General features: G+C 45.5%; 1 protein-coding gene across 1 annotated transcript; it reads left to right on the top strand.

The window, feature by feature from the left end:
- Nucleotides 1-380: 380 nt before the first annotated feature.
- LOC104470953 (AP-1 complex subunit gamma-1-like) lies at nt 381-9,073 on the top strand (the record flags this gene model as incomplete). The annotated part of the gene is made up of 7 exons (XM_010086087.1): nt 381-485; nt 2,639-2,780; nt 3,237-3,363; nt 3,820-3,915; nt 4,154-4,314; nt 5,294-5,392; nt 7,802-9,073. Coding segments are annotated over 7 exons (832 nt in total), but the record flags the coding sequence as incomplete, so codon positions are not given.
- Between the last annotated feature and the right edge of the window lie 3,668 nt (nt 9,074-12,741).

Genomic DNA, 12,741 nt, shown 5'->3' with positions numbered 1-12,741 from the left:
TGATCCTTGAGGTCTTTTCCAACCTTTATAAGTCCTTACTTCAGTGGACTGTTCTTTCCAGTTCCTTTTTCAGATGATGGAAAAAAAAATAGCCTTGTTTCCTCCTGATGGCTTCTCGGTGTGGGTAGTTTAATTTTCTAATGATTTGCCTTGTAGTAGTGTATTAATCACCTGCTGACGCTGTTGTGAAGGGACAGTTCAGGAATGGTTGTTGCCTGGATCCTCCAGGAAGACAGCAGTGACTACTGTGTTAAATGTGTTACCCAGGGAGCCTGCTGAGCAGAGGGCAGATAGTGTCTTCTGGATGACACGTGCTAATCCCGTGCTTGTTGCTGCTAATTCCATGGTGTGTTTTTTGTTTCCCATCTGCCCCCACACAGTCGCATTAAGAAGGTGGTTTCCATTTACGGCAGCAGCATTGATGTGGAGCTGCAGCAGCGGGCAGTGGAATATAATGCACTTTTCAAGAAATATGATCACATGAGGTAAGTGCTGATGAGTTTTGGTGTTTGAAAAGGATTATTATAACCTACTGTGATCTCCTGTGTACCACCGTTTGCGCTTTGAGAGCTTTATTTTATGATTTTGGTGGGATTACAGAGGAAATAGAATCCCTTCCTCATCTGTAGAGTTTGTGAGTGTTTTAAGAACTTAATGTATCCCGGGAGATTGTTCTGTGATCAGAGAATTTCTCTGCCAAAACATCTGCAGTGCTTTGAGCTTAAACTTGCCTAATTTGTACTTCTAGGTGTTGAATCTTAGATTTGCTATCTGAGTAAGTGTCTGCAGGTAGCTTTTTCCGTGCTAGCATTACCACAGTAATTAGGTTAAAACTGATTTTAGAATGTCTTTGGAATAAACATGCCATCCATTGTCCTGTCCTCCTAAGCTGTGCTCTGAACTTGAGGTAATTCTTCCAATTTTTAGTACTTTTCTGTTTTTCAGAACATCTCTTACTGTATCTTCTTGTAGCATTTGTTTAAAATCTCAAATTCTGCATGGAAAGGCATACTCAGTGCATCACTCAGCATCCCTCTTTTACAATTCGTGAATGTGTTAACCTCCTTACACCTTATTGTTGAGAGGACCACATTCATCATTGCTTTGCTCAAGTGATTGTTTCTCTATGAGAAGTTAATCTCCTGCTTTGTTGCAATAAATAAAGCTGTAATTCTTTACAAAATAGTCATTGATCTGCTATGTGCAATGGTTAGTTGTCGATACATAGGAGCACCACAGGTTCTGTTTGGTGAGGATCGTAAGATTGGAGGAGATCTTCTGGGGATTAACTTTGTCCACCCTTGGGAACTTTTCATAAGATCCCATTGGATGGAGGAGCATCCATTTTAGAGCCTAGATGAGAGGACAGAGAGAAAATGGGTGCCACTGGACTAGATATTGCCTGTCTTTGTAGAGGCCTCCAAAACTTGTTTCAAAGGCTCTTCACAATGACTTTTTTCCATAGGTACCATCCTGTTCACTCTGTGTAGAATACAGCATCCTTTTTATTTCCTCTCTTCTCTCTTATGGCATCCATGCAGCAACTCAAATTGTTCTTGGAAAAGTCATGTTCATGAGCTAAGGCATGTGAGCTGCCTAGGGCTTCACATGGAGCCTATGAATGAGTGGAGAAAAATCTGGCATGAGAGGCTTTGAATCTGAACTGACCATTGCAGACACCAGTGTCTGGCAATCAGCTGGCTTTTGCTCAGATGGCAGTGTATGTTACTTATAGTTTTGGGAAGCGCTGCACTACCAAAAAGCATGTGAACTTCACTCAGTTTTACAAGAGAGCATCTGTATTTTTCCCCCCGGTATATTCTGGTGTTCGTTACAGTGTAAAGGTCAATGTTTAATAGTTTCTGCTCATTAAAGTTTTGTTCGTGGTCAAAAATATGCCCCGTTGTTGGGTTTCTTGACACTGGGCACTTTTTCAGCCCAAAAGATGTGTAGACAGTGTGGCTTACCCCTGTTCCACGCAGCACTTTGTGGCTTGATTTGCAAGGGTAATGGCCTTTCTTGTATTACAGACTAGTTCTCCCTATACAGGTTCTCCTAGTTTTTTGGTTTGCTGTCAGGGTTCTGGATCCCCTGCCTCTTCTTCAGTCACTGTGTCATTTCAGGAGGGTACTCTCAAGAGCTGAACTTCTCTTTGGAAACTTAATTTGGCTAAATGAGAGCATGGTGATTTGCTTTTCCAATGTTGTCACCTGTTTGGAGCTGTTAACCCTTCTGCAAAGAGAAGTCAAACGAGCTGACTCTCTGACTCAGCTGCATATGGAACAGAGCAGTCAAGTGTCCCCTGTCTGCAGTTAATCCACCATTGCTCAATTATTTAATCTTTGTCTTGGGTTTGTTATCCTAGCCCCACAGTGGAAACTGTGTCAAGTACTAGGGGAAAAGAGGAGGCAGGAGGGCTTGTTTGGCTGTCAGCTGTCAACTCGTGTATTTACACTAGCACCGAATGCCAGGGATTGCTTCTGACTGCCTCAAGCTGTCATGCAGACTTCACAGTTCCCCTGCACTGGAGCTAAAAGGAAAAGGCAGGTTGCCCTGTGTGTATCATCTCCTGAATGTCTGAGTATTTGGATTGGGATCCAGGAAGATGGCACAGTGTAACTATGTCAGCTTCTTTCAGGCCAGCCCTGCTTGAGAGAATGCCCGTAATGGAGAAAGTCACCACAAATGGCCCTACTGAGATTGTACAGACCAATGGAGAGACAGAGCCAGCGGTACTGGAAACCAAACCTCCGCCCTCTGGACTGCCGCCTGCTAGCCAGGTAACGGAAACTAATCCAGGATGAGTTTCCACTGCCGTCAGACCGCACTACTAGCCACTGCCAACAGCAAGCTGAGACCATCTTCCTCCCCCTCGCTGCCTCTTGGCCAGTCTGGCCTGGTGGTGATGGCACCATCTCTTTACTCTGGTGGCTCTAGTGTCACGAACAGGCGTGTGGAAGAGGTCATTGTGGGGAGTGCAAGAGCTGGGTGGGGTTAAGCCATGTATTCCCAGCCTGTCTCGGTGTGCACAAACTCCGTCCTGCTCTACCTCTGTGATCCCAAGAGCATGGAAACTAGATCTCTCGTGGGCCACGGGACCACAGCCACACTAAGCACCTCTCTGACTGGCCAGCAGCTCTGTTGGTCTTCAGTCTGAAAGCAGGTATAATCCATTACATTTGCAAGGGAAAGTAGCAAGAAATTGAATATGTAACTATTACATCCACTCTCATTAGGCAAATGATTTGTTGGACTTGCTGGGGGGAAGTGATATAACGCCTGTAATCCCCACTGCACCTACAAGTAAGCCAGCCTCTGCTGGTGGGGAGCTCCTTGACCTCCTGGGAGACCTCAACCTAACAGGTGAGCAGGCTGCATCTCTTCAAAAGTGCATGTTCTCAGTCCTGGGGTGGGATAATGGCTGACTAGTCCTTCAGTTTCTATCAGGTCCTAGTCTTACACTTGCTCATAGTGAGATCCATATTAGCATGCAGCTGGGAGTCGGGGAACGAAGTCACAGGTTGACTCTGCATGATTAGCTGGTGAGACGTGAGCATTTTCACGCTCCAGCCTGGGAAAGCTGTGAGCCTTTCCAGAGAGGTTTGGGAGATGTGAGGAATTAATTCAATGTAGATGCCTGCTAGCGCAAGAGGAGACAGTCCTTGTTAGTGAAAGCAGAGAAGGGGGAGGATGACAACACAGATGATTTGTAGAGCTTCATGTAAAGAAATATGTTTTGTAGCAGTTGATCTTTGGAGAAGGAGTAATCACTCTTCATTTTGTGACAGCGAAGTAATAATCCTTCAACATTTCTTGTAGGTTCTCCAGTATCTGCCCCTGCGCCCCAGATAGCACAGCCTCCGTTCCTGCTTGATGGACTTTCATCTCAGCCTCTCTTCAATGATATTGCTGCAGGTTAGGGACATGTGAATCCTTAGGCTAAGGTGCCACAGCAACCAAATAGAAGAGGAAACAAGGGGTAGTAAAAAAGGAGGGGGATTTGTGAGCAAAGTGTGGCACAAACACTGGAGCAGGAGGAAGGGGTGTGTTGAATCTTCAGAAGAGTTCACGTCTGGGGTAAAGTAAATGTCTTCTGTGATGTTGAGAATGATCTCCAGATTATGTAAGTCTACTGCTTTTTTGTTTTCTACAGGAATCCCCTCAATTACTGCATATAACAAGAATGGGCTGAAGATTGACTTCACCTTTGAGAGGTCAAACACCAACCCCAGCGTCACTGTAATCACGATACAGGCCTCCAACAGCACAGAGCTGGAGATGACAGATTTTGTTTTCCAAGCTGCAGTACCAAAGGTAGAGCCGCTTAGGGCAACTACAGTGATAGACAGGTTGAGGGCCAGCCGTAAATACTTCCTGCTCTGTACTCTTACGCAGACAGAAACTTGCAGCATGGTGAACAAGGCTAAGAGCTGTTAGTAGGTTCTCTTAGTGCTCAGTTTGGTCATCTCTTTCTAGTCTGAAAGTAAATGTTATAAATGTGATAGAACACCAGTTCTGATCAGATTGGACTGCTTCTGCTTGCACAAAATCTTGTTTAAAATCACCACTTTCTAGGAAAGTTGCTAAACCACACACAGAAAAATGTTGGGTAAAAAAATGTGAAGACAGTAATCTTTCCCTTTATTCCTAGTTAATTAGCTGCTTATAAAAGTTCAAATGAGTCCCTACATGGTGATTAGTGACAGTCCTCCTTTAAGCAGTGAATTATCTCCCCTTGCACTTAGCTGCAGTACAAAATATGGGAGACAGATATTGCCTCGCTTGTAGTAGAGCAAACCATTTGAGCAGGGTGTGATTGGAATGTTCTTCAAGTTTGGGAAAATACATTCACTTCTGGGAGTTTCACTTCTAGGAATTAGTAATGCTCTAACTTTAATTTGGGTAGGTTCCATACATGCTGTAGGAAGGAATTGGGGAAAAAACGGGTCTCCTGAAGTTAGAGGTGTGCTGAGCAGTCTTGACTGTTCTCTGTGTGCGACACTTGAAACAAAGCATCACTGCTGATCTTAATACACTACAGCAAGCCCTCACCCCCCAGTATTTGTACTGCCTGGATCTTACTTGTGTAGAAACAGGTGGGACAGTGAATATTTTGTTCTTGACAGATAGAGAATTGAAGAACTGGTTACTTGACGTGATTGTGGCTTTACATATACTGCCAGGGCCAGGGACTGAACTCTTAATTTCCCTTGCCTTCTCGCAATGCAAAAAAATTACTTCATGGTCTTACTTGATGAAGCATCAAATTATTTTCTCTTTGCCTTTTCTTCAGACATTCCAGCTGCAGCTCCTGTCTCCCAGCAGCAGTGTCATCCCTGCATTTAACTCGGGGACCATCACACAGGTCATTAAAGTCCTGAATCCACAGAAGGTGAGTGAGAACAGTTATTAAAGATGTTGTCTTTACTCATATTATCTGCATTTGGTGGCAGTCAGTTAGGGATGCATCTATGACGAGAGATAGGGAGTGATGGTAGTGACTTATGTGTTTTTAATGACAGTCATTTTGATTAGGGTTAGAAACAAGTTACAAAAAAAGACAGGAGGTCCTGGGCACAGGTTTGGCTTTCTATTTGGTTATACTGCTAGAACAGATTCACAGGTTTGCTGTCCTCTTGAGTTCATGAATGTCATTTGCATCAGAATGGTTGTTAAACAAGTTTTTAGGTGGCCTTTCTAGAGGAGCTCAACCTCCTGTTTGTGTGTGTTGTAGAAGTGATGTCTGAAAGGCAGGCCTCTTGCCATGTAAATACGTTTAACATTCACTTTTGCTGTCTGCAGCGGTGTTACTTGAAATGTTTGTTACACAAAAAAATAACTTGATCCATAGTCTCAACAAAATTGTAGGTTTTCTTGAGCAGTGCAATTTGTTTTTCATGTGATGAGTGTAGTTTTAAACAGTTGATGGAAATAATCTCTAGGTGTGATTTAATCACAATTCCATTTGTTTTACAGCCTTCAGAGACAGGCTTCAAGACTGAGATACAACAGACTTGAGGGGAGGGAGAGGTGTGGCCCACATGTCCTCCTTAAGAGGCTTTGCAAGTATTCAGATTGCATCAGAAAGAAAAATTGAGATCACGTATTTCTTCCTCTGTGGGACACTCTTAAGATCTTAAACATCTTTAAGAACTTAAAATATCTTAAGCTTTTCATTGGCTAATCCTTATGTACTGCTCTAGATGGTAAGTGTTGCTGCTAGACTGATGTGCAAATCAGAAAAATTCTCAAATCTCAGGTGAAGGTTTCACTGAAATGTCTGTCTTCTAGCACATAGTTTTTGTGGTTTCCACACATGTCCCCATATGTCCATGTAGTGTGCTCCCCTCTGCCTGTGTTAGGGAACAAGACTAATTGTTCTCTTTGTTTTGTATACATCTGATATGAATTTCTCTGTGGTGCTGCAGAGCACCTTTCAAAGATGACCTTAAAGGTATTTTCTGAACATGGGAGGGTTTAGGAGTTCTGCTGAGGTGCCAGAAGTCACGATATATCCACCTGGGAGGGGCCCCACGAGGTGGAATACACCTAGGGAGTGGGATGCTTCCTTGTGGGAATGCCGGAACTCCTGTGAACGCTGCAGCATACACAGGTGCAAAACAGTATTCTGCTACCCTCCTCTGTGGCCCACTGTTTTCTAACTCTTACCCCTCAGGCTTTTATGCATCTCTTACTGTCCTTGAGAGTGCTACTGCCTGAAAGGACAGCTTTGCAGGAACCCTGCCCATGGGGTAGTGTAGGTACCCAGAGCACTCTGAGGGAGGCAGCCTGGGAGCAGCCTTGCTGTGTAGGAGGTAGCTGTTTGTCTTGTCAGTGTTGTAAAAAAGTCTGTTCACCTGGACATGGACTGTCATTGTGCTGGATTGAAACTGATGGCTGGTTTCCCAAAAAAACAGCAGCTATAACAAAAACTGACACTGGTTATATTGACCTATGTGTGATAAAGCATAGCTGCTTTATCCTGAGGCTGTCTGGAGCAGTCACTGTCCTCCTTTCCTCCCTCTACTATCCCTCTTGCATATTTCCCTCTCAGTATGGGGAAAAGAGCCATAAATGGACAAGTTTTTGCTTTTCCTTTCAGGATTTTTGTAAAACAAATTTTTTTGAGCATGATGTAGGGAACCTGGCTGGAGCGTGCTGTGCTCTAGGTGTTATTAAGGGCCGCTGAGTGTCTGGATGACAGCCAAACAACAGAGTGTAAAAACAGCTTCTGAGCTATTCCACCATTTACTCACAGCAGGAGGAAATGTTCTTAGAGACTCTGTTTCTAACCTTTCTTAGGTTATTTCCTTCATAGTGCTACTGAGCTATGCAATACCTGAAGTTTCAAGGCCTCTTGCTTTGAGTGAACAGACAGGACGGGACATGACACCTCTCCCTGCCAGCTGAAGTGCAGAGCAGCAGGGTCCAGATCTGCCTCCTGCTTTCTTCTGTTGTTAACTGACATTTCAAGGCAGTTATTTTTGTATTTAGGACTTGGGTGCTTGTGAGAGTAGGGCCAGTGCAGAGCGATGTGGGTAGAAGCTGTGCTACAGCTTTTCTGAGAGCTTGTACCTGATCTGAGAACTAGTGACCCATCGACACCTTACCAGATCGAGCATTTATCTGCAGCCTCATAGCTCACCCTGCACATCCTTCCAGCAAGCTCTTGTGGGGAGGGCAGGCCCGTGTTTTGTATTCATGGGGTAAGGGAGGGGAGCTGGATGTGGGGGGATTCACTGACCTTTAATGAAGACCTGAATTTGATTTGTGGTTTTTCTCCCTCCCTTTTCTCTTGTAGCAACAGCTACGTATGCGGATCAAGTTGACATATAATCACAAGGGCTCAGCAATGCAGGATCTAGCAGAAGTCAACAACTTCCCCCCTCAGTCTTGGCAGTGAGGCTCTGGCACCATTCTTATTTTCACCCCACCCAATCAAAAGAACTCTGGGAAGAAGGTTGTGATCCTTGGCAATCCCCCAAACTGCACCATGGGCATGGGGAACAGATGAGACCTGCTGATGAGGAGGAATTTTCCTGAAGTGATTGCTGACTTTGAAGCATATCTGTTAAGACTAATCTCATCTCCTCCGCTGATGAGGCTGGCGGCTTGTGGAGGCTACTGTGCACTCTCTCACACATGCGTTCACAGCCAGAAGCAACATTCCCTTCTCTGCCCCCCCCCTTCCCCTCCATTCCCCACAAAGAAACACAGCCTTGTTGGAAGAGAAGTCTGGAATTTCTAGCAGGGAAACTTTCTTCTCTCTGCAGCAAGTGAGCAGCTGTCCCTTCTTTCTGCTGTCTCTTTCCCCTGGGGTGGGCGAGGCATGTTGTCATTCATTACTAGCTGGATTCCTTCAGGCACTTTCGTATGGGGCTCAGACTGGGGACTTGGGGAATGTCAGGCTGCCCTGCCTCCTCCTCCTCGTATCCCCCATGTCTGAAGGGGCTGGAGGCTTCTTACAGCCTGTTCAGTGCATTATTGTATACACCCACCTCTGTTCTGTGATACCTACCAAGAGAAGCTGGGCTTGGGAGTTCCTCTGCAAACCTGGGACAGTGCAGGAAGAGAGGGGCTGGTGAGAGCTGATAAAATTGCTTTGGTGCTGTACTTGGAAATGAAGACTTTTCTTGGAATGAAGACTTTACTTGGAAATGAAGAATTTTCTTTCTTTCCATCAATAGCTACAGCCATGCAGATTCACAGACAGTCTTCTGTACCTTTCCCAGAAAGTGTGGTGATGTATGAGAGATGTAGAGATCCAAGGAGCAGCTGGTGCGCTACCACAGATGGTTTCAAAAGCCTTTTAACCCATTAGTGGTGGTTTATGGGTAGGAAAGATGTATTCAGTTTTGTAGATCAGTCTTTGAGGGCTCTGTTCCTGCTGGGAGACTCATCAGAAACTATGCTGCAAAGTTGCTCTTCCCAGTAATTCCAGACCTTCTCCCCAGTTTAATTTCCAGAGCCTGTTGTAGACCTCCTGGATTCCATTTGAGTTACTTCTGACTGGGATATTTGTGTTGTGTCTGTAATATTGGCACTGAAATAAAGACCATGCGGTTTAAAGAGACCTTTTCCCTTTTTGTTACTTAATTGATCCTTGTAGTTTGCTCCTTGCTCCCCTTTCAGAGAAATGTGCTAGCGCAGGTTCAGACTGAAAGCAACTAAACTGTTTTTTGAATGGAAGCCAGGCATTTGAGTATTTGGATCCAACGATGCAAGGTCCAGTGCTCTTGTAAACTTCCAGAAAGCTGTGTTCAGTTACGCTTCCTAGTGAGAACTGTTGTCAAGGTGGTAGAGTTCTGTGGATTCTTGTAGAGGCCGTGTATAGGACATAAAGCACAGTGTGACAAACTATGCGGATGTTCAGCGCTCTTCAGGGAGGAACAGGGGAGGATGTATCTTGGAGTGTGCTGATAACTGGAAGGGACTCCAGCTTCCAGCCCAGGGCTTTCTCAAAAGAAACAGATGGCACGTTGGCTTTGTTCCTGCAGTGGGGCTTTCCAGATAGCGATCATTCCGTGCTCTGATGGCAAGCCTAGACACGGCTTCGTGTGTCCGCAAAGGTGCGAGCACTGAGCTCTAGCCCTTGCCAGAAGCACTGCAGGAGTGGTGCACAGTGTACCTGGGGAAGATGGAACACCTATTCTGCCCTTGAATCGGGAGCTTTTCTGAGAGCTTGTACCTGATCTGAGAACTAGTGACCCAGGTTGTTGTTCAGTCTGCTTTGGTTTTAACTGCATTAAGTGATATGATGTGGGACTGACAGAAGTGCTGGTCTGTGTAGCGGAATAAGTTTAGTTTCTCCTGGAGGGTGTTTTTGCTGCCTTATTGATTAAACAGGTTTGGGCATTTGAATTAGCAAAGAGCTTTATTATTCTACTGGAACTGGCATCAGCATGGGGTTATAAAATCCAGAAGAATGATGTATGTAATTCTGGGTTTTGGCAGGATCATGCCTTGGCTATCAGTGGCAAGTTAGATACTGTGCTTTGGCTAGAAAGAAGCACCATGAAGCACTCAGTCTTGCAGAAAATGGCTGAGTCGAAGTCCATGTGCAGGTACTGAGCCTTTATCTTTGTTGTTTTCACTGCAGTTGTGACTATTCACTGCCCCACTAGCTCCCACTCCTTAGTGCTGAAAGCTGAGACTCCAGCGAGCTCTGAGGGTGTCCCAGATACGAAGCTGAGGGAAAGTCTTTGCTGGAGTTCCTGAACACCCCGTAAGCTTTCCTGTTCTCACAGAACTGTACATGGTCACTTGGACTGAAAGCTGGCACACCTCAATCTCCATTTGTTTTTGCTGAGAAAAGAGCACTGGTGCAGGAGGGAGATGGGGAGAAAAGTAAACAGTCTCTTCCTTGGCCAGTTTGTCGCAGCATAGTTGGGAAACAGCTCGACTCATCCCTCTTGTTGCACTTGTTTTCTGTCCCTAAAGCAGCTGGGCGGTGTTGGTCTCTGGTTTTTTTTTTGGTCTTGGCTCCTTCAGCCGCCCTTGCACAGGGTGTTTGGGAAACGGGTGCTTTGTCGGGTATTTCTGAGTTGAGCTGAAGGAGGTGGTGCGTGTGCCTGAGATCCATTTTGCTTGAAGCCATCCCTTGGCTATGAAGTACTGCTTTGTAGCAGCCAGACATTTCTGTTGTCCTCGGAGCACCTTCCTGCCCCTTGCTGAGGGATGGGCACTGACATCATGCCAGGAGGGCTGGGTGTCACATGTTCCCATATCTGCAGCACCAGGTACCACTGCTTGCTCCCTGACCTCTACGTGCTTCTCAAGCTCTTGCTGCCGCTTTGTCTTCTCACTGGAGAGTACTTGCACGTCCACGTCTGAGGCACTCGGAGGATAGGGTGAGTCTTTTTTCCACCAGGTGAATGAAACAGTTCTCACAGGTCTGGTCAACGTTTTCCTTGCTTCAGTGTGAGGGGAATATAAAGGGAGCAAAATACAGACTTCATGGCTAATTTACTGATATGTGCATTGGAGACTTTGCAGCTGACAGAGACTGAATGTCTGTTTTTTTTAAGTGAATGTATTTTGAATCAGAAAATGACAGAAAGAGTAGTGGCCATAATGGGCCTGAGGGGGAGAAGATATGGGAAGGTCCTAAGATTTGACTTTGTCTGGGTTTTGATGGGACAAAATATGGCCTTGAACAACCTTTAGAAGCAATAGCAGCGAGGGGACTGCCGCCTATACAGTACCTGGGATATATAACTCAGAAGATGCTGAAACAGCTGGGAAAGGTGACTTGGTGCCTTCCCCGAGGCTGGTACTAGCTGCGAGATGGAGCAGCAAAGATGGCTTTTTTTTAGATCCGCTGGTGCGCTTTCTATGTGTTCATTTTCTACTTGGGGGCTGTGAGGGAAGGAGCTACCAGACTGCTTCCCTCTGGACTTTCACTCTATTCCTGTATATTCCTTTTTCTTTCCTGATGTTGTAATTTACATTTTACATAGAGCCCCATCCCACCTCTTTGACAGTGTAGTGAAAAAAAACAAAAAACAAAAAACAAAATCCCAAACCAACAACAACAACAAAAAGCCCAAACCTAAAACAAAACCCCAACAAACCCAACCAAATTTAAAGTGAAGACATGCCATTTGAGCAGGGATCCTGGTGGCATTCAAACTTCTGCAGACCTATTTTTGAGATGTGAAAAGTTTAAATAAATGCCGAGTCTTGAGTGAGGAGCATAATGGATGTAAACATTCACATGGGATGCATTAGACTTCTGCTGTGTGTATTGTCTTTTGGTTGAAACAAATTATGAAGTGACTAATAAAATGAGTCAATATTCAATGATTTAAAACTGTGTCTTGTTGCTTTTCGGAAGTACAGTGGGAGAGGACTTGCTGATTCTTAATGTTTGCTCAGGACAAGGTCAGATGATGTGAAATAATCCATAAGGGCAGAATTTGAAAAACTTCCCAGGAAACTTTGGAGAACAAAATGAGCAGACAATTACAAAATGCTTAAGCAGTTCATGTGAAATATCACCCTGAAAGAGAGCTCATCAGCTACCGGCAGCAGTACCTGTCCAGGTGCTAGGAAGCCGTGATGAGATCTTGAACACAAGATTTTCTTTTCCCTGGTGTTTGCAGCCTGCCCTTGGCGTTGGTTCCGATTCCCTTGCTGGTTAAAAAGCTCCCATTTGTACTCCCTGCCTCTGGGATGAGGGCTGTTGTGATCTCTGTGTCCATTCAAGCAATACCCCTGCCGGCTGTGAGGTTCTTCCTTGCATTGTCTGCTCACAGTAACAGTTTGTTGATAACTTTTGTGTGTTTTCTAACCTAGAATTGCACTTCTCTCTGCAAAGCACAATCTCCTCCGTAGTGCCACCTCTCCTTCCTTGATGGAAATTCTCTTGAGGCAAAGCAGTTAATGATCTGCAGGGCTGGAGCTGGAGATCAGTGTCAGCGTGCCTTTCTGGTGAAAACTTGATTTATTCTTAAGGTCTTATCAGCCCTCCAGATAGTGGAGAATTCAGAACTAGTGTCGTGAGCTGCCCGCTCAGGCAGCGGGGACCTGGTTCTGCTGCCCCTCTCCCTGCCCAGCAGCGGATCCCTGGTGCTGCCCCGCTGCCCCCGCACCGCTGGTGTGGGCCAGGAGGAAGGCGGGGAGCGTTCAAAGGAAACGGTACCGAGGTTCGGGTGGGGTGCGGCGATGACACCAGGGGTGTCTGGACCGGGCTCTGCAGCGCGAAGGGAACCTTGTCCCTGAACGGGGGAAGCGAGGAGG

This window comes from Pterocles gutturalis, unplaced genomic scaffold, assembly GCF_000699245.1.
Source record: "Pterocles gutturalis isolate BGI_N339 unplaced genomic scaffold, ASM69924v1 scaffold46360, whole genome shotgun sequence".
NCBI lineage: Eukaryota > Metazoa > Chordata > Aves > Pterocliformes > Pteroclidae > Pterocles > Pterocles gutturalis.
The sequence above is the reverse complement of the archived record's forward strand: the minus strand, read 5'-3'. Positions and strand labels throughout refer to the sequence as shown.